The following is a 9345-nucleotide window of genomic DNA, read 5'->3' on the forward strand; positions in this document are numbered from 1 at the left end:
TGGAAGGGACATGAGGGGCAACTTTTTTTTTTCTCTCACAGAGGGTGGCTCATACGTGCAATTAAGTGCTAGAGGAAGTAGTTTGGGTACAGTTATAGTATTTAAAAGTACGTGAATAGGAAAGGTTTGGAGGGATACGGGGAGGCAAATGGGACTAGTTTAGTTTGGGAAACTTGGTTGGTATGGACGGGTTGGGCCGGAGGGTCTGTTTTCTATACTGCGCAACTCGACGACACACATTGTAAATAGCTGTGGGCCGCACTGCTAATCTACAAGGGCGCCATACTTGCGAGAGGTTACCATCCCTGAAAAACAGGCCCCCGCTCTGTCTTCGGTTAGCCTGCCGATCCTCCTCCATCCGCGCTGCTAGACGACCCCTCAAACGCCACGCCATCCTCTTGAGGAGCCTAACGTACTTCTGGAAATCCAGGTACGTTACATCGTCTGAGTCCCCTTGATCCGGCACGCTCCCTTGGCTCCATCAAGTTAACTTTCTCAGGCGTGGTCTCCCTCTTGTGAAGCCACGCCGACCCTGCTCGATGGTAACAGGCACTCGCAAATTTCTTCGTCGTGTTTCAGAAGGGTACTCTTTCAGGAGGAAGAAACCCTGCACGCTGCCGCTGGAGCAGACCGGTTCTGCGTAGGGAGAACAAACAGGACGCTTGACTTCCTGACAGCTCCTGTACACGAACCCTGAGGCGTTTGTCAACCTCACGCGAGACGCCACTTCCACGTATTTGTGCCTGGTCATTCCGGTGCAAGGAGTTGACATTGACCAAGCGTGGCAGGCTGGCACATTCTGCGGTCTGGGCCGAAGCGCTGAGGGAACGCACTAAACCCTGGGCCCGGCTGCTTTTCCCAGTGGGAAAAGACCCGTCGCCTGAGATCTTTCTGGGATCGGGGTGGGGGAGTGTGGGGGGGGAGTCTGATCACTCAGCATGCGTTTTCTTAAATGCTGAGCTGTTATCACGCCTTATGGTGGGTTCTAACATGTTCCCAATGACGGGTGCGAGGCTGTTTTTCTTTTCTTTCTTATGTTGCGGTATCCCAGTCCCCTCTGGAATTTTTCCAGAATTTAGAACATAGAACAGTACAGCACAGTACAGGCCCTTCGGCCCACGAAGTTGTGCCGAACTTTTACCCTAATCCTAAGGTCTATCTAACCTCCACCCCTACCTTATACTATCATCCATATGCCTATCTAACAGCCGCTTAAATGCCCCTAATGAGGCCGACTCCACTACCCTCTCCGGAAATGCATTCCACGCCCCTACCACTCTCTGAGTAAAGAGCCTACCTCTGACGTCTCCCCTATATCTACCTCCACTCACTTTAATACTATGACCCCTCGTAATAGCTACCTCCACCCTGGGAAAAAGTCTCTGGCTGTCCACTCTATCTATACCTCTGATCATTTTGTACACCTCTATCAAATCACCTGTCATCGTTCGTCGTTCTAAAGAGAAAAGCCCTAGCGCTCTTAACCTTTCCTCGTAAGACCTTCCCTCCATTCCAGGCAGCATCCTGGTAAATCTCCTCTGCACCTTTTCCAACACTTCCACATCCTTCCTGTAATGAGGCGACCAGAACTGGACACAATACTCCAGATGTGGCCGGACCAGGGTATTTAATTAAATCTAAATACGTTGCACCCGCTGAGCACCCCTTATCTATCCTCCTTAAAAAGTATTCCAATGCATTTTTCCGGGCGTAATCTCCCATTTGAAAAGTCCTTCTGCTCTACCATACCCTGCCTTTCTGACTGCTCTGCTATTAGTAACTCTTAACATTTTCCCCTAGGACAGAGGAAGGTGGTAATGAAGAGCAAGGGAGAGTCCATTTTTGCATAGCCCTCCCCTCTACACACACAAACCCCCTCCCATCCCTACATGGTTTCTACCCAGGCGCTTGATTGGCAGGACCGGCGACCAATGGGATGGAGAAGGGCGGCGACGCATCGGTGGAAGGCGGGACGGTCCTCGCGCCGGACCAATCGCCGGGCGGCACCACGGTGATCGGCGGCGGCTCCGGCCAATCGAGGATACGTGGGGCCGGGGTTCGGCGGAAGTGCGCCGCCGGTCCGAGGTCAAAGGTCGCGAAAACAAAAATGGCGGCCCACGGCCCGGCCTGCGGCTCTTCGAGGGCGGCCATCTTTTGAGGGAGCAGAGGCTACGAGGACGGCGAGATTTGAAAATAAAAACAAAAAAATAAAGAGCCGGACAGTTCACGCCGCCTCGAAATTACGAGATAAATAAAAGTAAGCGAATCGATTTTATTTTTTTAAAATCCTTGAGACCATGTGGTGGCGCTTTGCCTTCCCCAATGTACAGCTACGTCCCTTTGCAGTTCTCCACCGAACGCCCCCGAAAGGGGAGGCGACGCCGGCTCAATGCTTCACGGCCTTCCAATCAGGCCGCGGACCGGCTCCGGAGTGACATGCGACGGGCCAATGACGGTGTGCGTCTGTGGTCCGTCCCGTCTACCTCCCCTACGTCACCTGACGGGCAGCCACGTTGACCAATGGACAGATGGGGAGGTCCGGGTGCCGGACCAACCGTGGTGCGGAGGGGGCGGGACATACTCCAGGGCGATTTGCGCCGTCCGCCCCACTCCTAACCGACACGTCCACGGGCCAATAGACTCACGCAACGTGTTCCATGTTGACCAATCCAAGAGCGGGTTCGCGGAGCGGGCGGGCCAAACCAGCGGGCTGTCCTTTGTGAGTTTCATCCAATGAGTGACCAGTCCCCGCCCTGACTGACGGCTCGACGGCCCAATAGAATGACAGCACTCTTTCCAACGGAGAACCGACAAACCATCGTGGGCCAGGAGGGCGGGACCTCGTTTATCACCATCAACCAATGGGCAATAGGTCCGGGTTGACGGAAGGGGGCTTGACCAATAGCTGTGTAGGACGTTCTGATAGACAGGAAACCAGCCAATGGACGGTAAATAGATGGGCGGGCTTATTCATGGTTGACCAGGAAGTGAGATTTGAGAGACTGGGGGAGGGAGGTAATTGAGAGGTGGGGGGTCAATCCCACTCCTTACACCCCTCACCCCAATTTTTTTTTGATATGGTGGATGTGCGTGGGGATGTGAAGGGTTGGTCTGTGTTCAGTGGGCACCCAAGGGTGCTGAATGGGTGACCCCTCTTATTGGGGAGAGGGGCAATAGTGTTTTAACTCTCCCACCTCATCAGGTAAAGGTTGGGGGGGTTGGTGGCGTTGGGGTGTACAAGTAGCAGATTGGGATCTGCCGTCGACCGTTCGGCCCCTCCAGCCCACCTTGTCATTCTACCATGTTGGTCGGGGGGAGGAGACGGGGCTCAGGCACAAGCCAATGGAGATGGGTCATCCTCCACCACCCCCCACCCTGCTGTAGAACAGGGAGATAATTGCATCAGACGCCGTTTGGCTACGTTCGCCTGCTCCACCATTCTACTGGAAGTTCCAACCCAGCGCCATATTTCCGCAGTCTCCCTTCCGGCCCAGAGCCCTGTCGATCTCCATGCCTTGAGTATACACAGCTGCTGAGCCTCCCGCACTCCTCGCGGGAGGGTCAGAGAGTCCCTGAGTCCCGCCGCTCTGAGTCGATGTGGTCTCAAAAGGCCGACGTCTCATCCTGCGGCTGTCTCCTCAGGTTGCAGGCGACCCCACCTTTCGCCCTGCTGCCCGGGGGTGGGGGGGGGGGGGGTGGGCGGGGGATCAGTCCATCCTGCATCATTGCACCAGACCAGAAGGTGTCGCTACCACCACCACCCACTTCCTGGCACCAAAGCACCATTTGGTGCTGTGCCGCCCCCACTTCCACCGTGAAAGTATCCATTTGCCAAGACCTGTATCAGGTGCCCGATCAGAAGGTTCCAGGAGAAGGATGTATCCCAGCCAACATGTCAGTGGAAACTTCCAGGAAAGAGAGAGGCCACCCATTGGGAGGGATCTGTGCCTCCCTTGGTGCCAAATGTTTTGCGAATGAGTAACTCCACAATCCCACTACAAGGCCGCCCCCTTCGCCAGGCCTTTGCTCTCCATCCATCGACATCAGGAGTCCGTTGCCGAGTCTGCAGCTTGTAGTAATTTCTGGAAAATAATTGGGTGGTATTAATAGGCTTTGAAAGACTGAATGGCCTTCTCCTCTTCCAGTATAACAGGTTCATGGAGGGGGCTGAATGGCCTCCTGTTGTTCCTGTGTAACTGGCTCAGAGAGGGGGCTTAATGGTCTCCTGTTGTTCCTGTGTAACAGGCTCGAGGAGGAGGCTGAATGGCCTCCTGCTGTTCCTGTGTAACTGGCTCAAGAAGGGGACTGAATGGCCTCCGTTGCTCCTGTGTGACAGGCTGGAGGAGAGGGCTGAATGGCTGGAACAGAATCAATAGGTCGATCAGTCTGTACCCTGTGTCCCTCAGGAGGAAAATACGACCCTCGGGGGAACAGAATGGGCCAGGATGTGTAAAAAGACCGTCTCAGTTTTAAAACAGAGACGTTGACATTTTTTAAAAAGATAATTGAATTTGATACGAGGTCGTGTTTGTGCGATTCTAAATCCTAATTTATCAAAACCGAAAGAACCACCCCTCCTGCAAATCGGAGACGAAAACAGAAGTTGCTGGAAAAGCTCAGCAGGTCTGGCAGCATCAGTGAAGTAAAAAATGAGGAGTTAACCTTTCGGGTCTGGTGACCCTTCCTCAGACCTGCTAAACTAATCCAGTGATTTCTGTCTTGTGTTCATAATTGATCAGACATGCTCGATAGGTATTTGGGATTACAGGAGGAATTGAGCAAGACAATAAGCAGATGTTACTGTGATGGTCAAAGTGACAAGTATCAGTAATTTTCACTAACTGTACAAAAGGCAACAGATAAAGCCTCGAGGTGGCCTGCAGCATGCCTAATCCATTTTACTTTCCCACAGGAAGATACAAAGTAGAAGAGTAACAAAAATCAGAGAGCGTTGGAGAAACTCAGCAGGTCTGGCAGCATCAGTAAGCAGAGAGAGAGCAGAGTTAACATTTTGTGTCCAGTGACCCTCCTTCAGAACCGTGTTTCTCCCGCAATTCCTGTTTTTTCTTTCGGATTTCCTGCGTCCGCTGTCCCTGGTTTTATTTTAAGTAGCAGGGTAAATTGTGAAGAGGCCAGGTAATGGATCTGTGAATGCAAACAGACAGGTTGAATATTGAGTGGTGGGGGGGTGGAATCGAAACTGCGGAATGGCTGGGCGCCAGGGACCTGGGTTCAATTCCACCGATTCTCGGGTGACTGTCTGTGTACGAGTTTGTGTGCCCCTACCCTCCCAACCCCTGGTCTGAGTGGGTTTTCTCCCACAGTCCAAAGACATGCAGATTAGGGTGGATTGGCCATGCTAAATTACCCATAGTGCCCAGGGATCTGCGGGTCAGGGTGGGTTAGCCATGGGAAATTACCCATAGTCCCCAGGGATGTGCGGGTTAGGGTGGGTTAGCCATGGGAAATCACCCACAGTGCACAGGGATGTGCGGGTTATGGTGGGTTAGCCTTGGAAATCACCCATAGTGCACAGGGACGTGTGGGTTAGCCATGGGGAAATTACCCATAGTGCCCAGGGATGTGCGGCTTAGGGTGGGTTAGCCATGGAAATCACCCATAGTGCACAGGGACCTGCGGGTTAGGGTGGATTAGCCGTGGGAAATCACTCATAGTGCCCAGGGATGTGCAGTTTAGGGTGGGTTAGCCGTGGGAAATTACCCATAGTGCCCAGGGATGTGCGGGTTAGGGTGAGTTAGCCACGGGGAAAGTACCCATAGTGCCCAGGGATGTGCGGGTTAGGGTGGGTTAGCCACGGGAAATTACCCATAGTGCCCAGGGATGTGTAGGTTAGGGTGCGTTAGCCATGGGAAATTACGCATAGTGCACAGGGACGTGCAGGTTATGGTGGGTTAGCCATGGGAAATTACCCATAGTGCCCAGGGACGTGCGGGTTAGGGTGGGTTAGCCATGGGAAATCACCCATAGTGCACAAGGATGTGCGGGTTAGGGTGGGTTAGCCATGGAAATCACCCATAGTGCACAGGGACCTGCGGGTCAGGGTGGATTAGCCGTGGGAAATCACTCATAGTGCCCAGGGATGTGCAGTTTAGGTTGGGTTAGCCGTGGGAAATTACCCATAGTGCCCAGGGATGTGCGGGTTAGGGTGAGTTAGCCATGGGAAATTACCCATAGTGCCCAGGGATGTGCGGGTTAGGGTGGGTTAGCCACGGGAAATTACCCATAGTGCCCAGGGATGTGTAGGTTAGGGTGCGTTAGCCATGGGAAATTACCCATAGTGCCGAGGGATGTGCGGGTTATGGTGGGTTAGCCATGGGGAATTACCCATAGTGCCCAGGGATATAGGGGTTAGGGTGGGTTAGCTATGTGGGTGGAGGACGTGCACCTTCCACACAAACGGTCACCCGTGGGCAGAAACGAAACCGGGTTCCTGGCGCCGTGAGGCAGCGGCGCTAACCTGCTGAGCCCCCCTGCTGCCCCCTGTACAGCAGATTTGGGGAAAGTGCCTCAACAGGGCGGATACAGTCTTTCCCGAAATTCCAAGTCTCTCCGTCTCTCTCTCTGATCGCTAGGCCCCTCGTCTCCGAAGATGGCCGAGGTGGAGATTTCGGCTCGGGCCTACGTGAAGATGCAGCTGCACGCTGCCAAGTACCCATCCTGCGCCGTCAACGGCCTGCTGTTAGCGGAGAGGGCACCGGGGACGGGCGGCTGCCTGCTCCTGAACGACTGTGTTCCCCTCTTCCACAACTGCCTGCCTCTCACTGTCATGTTGGAGGTGGCTCTCAACCAGGTGGGTGTTGCAGTTCTACCCACCCTTGTGTCGTAAAGTCAACACGTTAGCCGTACAGTTCAGGAAAGGCAAAGGCCGAGTGGCCTTAACGCAGCACTCTTCATCCAGAGTCACGTCCTGGGTCTGAATCCCACCCACGGCAGGAGATGAAATTTGAATCCCACCTAACGACGATCCGGAAAAACCCATCTGTTTCACTCATGTCCCTTTAGGGAAGGAAACTGCCATCCTTACCCGGTCTGGCCTACATGTGACTCCCATAGCCAATGTGGTTGACTCTTAACTGCCCTCTGGGGCAATTAGGGACGGGGCAATAAATGGTGGCCTGGCCAGCGATGCCCTCGTCCTGTGAGTGAATAAATTATAAAGAGTCAAACAGTACGGAAACATTCCTACGTGTCCCAGACTGAACTAACAGGTAGACAGGGCGGTGAAGAAGGTGTTTGGTACGCTTGCCTTTATGGGTCAGTGCGTTGAGTACAGGAGTTGGGAGGGTCACGTTGCGGCTGTACAGGACGTTGGTTAGGGCCACTTTCGGAATACTGCGTTCCATTCTGGTCTCCCTGCTATAGGAAGGACGTTGCAAAACTTAAAAGTGTTCAGAAAAGATCTACAAGGTTGTTCAAGGGTTTGAGCTACAGGGAGAGGCTGGGGCTATTTTCCCTGGAGCGTCAGAGCCTGAGGGCTGACCTTATCGAGGTTTATAAAATCACAGACTGGATTCACTTAGGATATCTGGTCGGCACAGACGGGTTGAACCGAAGGGTCTGTTTCCGTGCTGTATGGCTCTATGACCCAATGTCCTCTGTAGTATATATATTGCTGTGCGCGTTTAAAATTTGGGCATTTTTCTCATTGTTTGGATGTGTGCAAGTTCAAACAGAGTCATACAGCACAGAAACAGACCCTTCAGTCCAACCCGTCCGTGCTGACCCACATATCCTAAATTAATCTCATCCCATTTGCCAGCGTTTGGCCCCTATCCCTCTAAACCCTTCCTATCCATGTCCCCATCGAGATGCCTTTTAAATGTTGTAATTGTACCAGTCCCCACCCACTTCCCTGGCAGCTCGTTCCACACTCTGTGTGAAAAAATTGCCCCTCAGGTCCCTTCACCCCTCTCGGTAAACACGAGGGGAGGATCAGTCGCTTGGGCTTAAGTTGGTTAGAGTTCAGAAGAACAAGGGGTTGGGGGGGTGGGTGCGGCGGGTGTCTGATTTGTGTGAGTGAAGCACGAAAGGGGAGCGATAAGGTGGACGTGGAACAGGCGTTTCTACCTCCCCGCCCACTGTGCGGGACAGTCTGGAACAACAGGGCAGAGGTACAGAGTGAGAGGAGGTAGACATCAAAACCGAGGCGAAGAGAAACGCCATCTCTGGGAGAGGTTTGTGAATCTTCGGATCCCTCTGCCCCAGAGTGCAGGGGGCGCAGTCGATCGACAAGATTCGAGGAAGAAATCGATACGTTTCTGATGAAAAGTGGGTTCAAGGGCTACGGGGAGCAGGTAGGAAAATTGAGTTGACACCAGGATAAGATGGGCCACAATCTTTTCAAATGGCAGAGGGGGTCAACAGGATGAATGTCTACTCGCGCTCCTAATTCCTACGTTCGTTACGCCCTCCTGCACCCTAAGGGAAAGCCCTTTGCTTTGCGAATGCCTTATCTGTGCCCCCTGGTGATCTTTACAAACCTCGGCAAGGTCCCCCCCACCCCAGCTTCCTACGCTGCAGTGGGAAAAACGCAAGCTCCCGGCTTATCTCAGTGACTCGAACCCTCCAGTCCCCAGAGCTGGGTGAGATGAGACGCAGCTTCGAATCCCACCATGACCCCCTTAGCTGGAATTTAGATTACAAACCTACAGGCCTCTCGGCCCATCGAGGGGAGAAGCCTTACGGCCCATCGAGACTGCACCAACCCTCCGAACAGCACCCCACCCAGACTCAGCCCCCGACCCTGTCCCTGTATCCCTGCATTCCCCAAGGCTAACCCACCCTAACTCGCACATCCCTGGGCACTATGGGTAATTCCCCATGGCTAACCCACCCTAACCCGCACATCCCTGGGCACTATGGGTAATTCCCCATGGCTAACCCACACATCCCTGAGCACTATGGGTAATTCCCCATGGCTAACCCACACATCCCTGAGCACTATGGGTAATTCACCATGGCTAACCCACCCTCACCTGCGCATCTTTGGACTGTGGGAGGAAACCCACGCAGACATGGGTGGGGCGGGTGGGGGTGGCATGCAGACAGGGTGCATCGGAGGCAGGCCAGGGAAGGTTCACTTGGCTGATCCCGGGTAGGGAGGGACTGCCTCACGAGGAGAGGGGGAGTCGGTCGGGCCTGTACTCATTGGGGTTTAGAGGAATGAGAGGCGACCTTTATAGAAACAGACAGGATTCTTTGGGGAGACCTGACAGGGGGAGATGGGGAGGGGTTGTTACCCCCTTGTGTGGGAGAGTCTAGGACCCAGAGGGGGCATCATCACAGAGCGAGGGGGTCGCCCACTGAAGACGGAGAATGGGGAGG

The 9345-nt window shown here is 53.8% G+C and overlaps 1 protein-coding gene across 1 annotated transcript in view; it reads left to right on the forward strand.

Moving 5' to 3' along the window:
- Nucleotides 1-2965: 2965 nt before the first annotated feature.
- LOC109926633 (ER membrane protein complex subunit 9-like) overlaps nucleotides 2966-9345 on the forward strand; it is a 13062-nt gene continuing 6682 nt past the window's right edge. The window contains exons 1-2 of the mRNA XM_048619314.1: nucleotides 2966-3015; nucleotides 6594-6811. Of these exons, the coding sequence (XP_048475271.1) occupies nucleotides 2973-3015; nucleotides 6594-6811 (261 nt within the window). The 5' untranslated portion in view covers nucleotides 2966-2972. The remainder of the gene's footprint in view (nucleotides 3016-6593; nucleotides 6812-9345) is intronic.

Source organism: Rhincodon typus, chromosome 42 (assembly GCF_021869965.1).
Source record: "Rhincodon typus isolate 14 chromosome 42, sRhiTyp1.1, whole genome shotgun sequence".
In the NCBI taxonomy this organism is placed as follows: Eukaryota; Metazoa; Chordata; class Chondrichthyes; order Orectolobiformes; family Rhincodontidae; genus Rhincodon; species Rhincodon typus.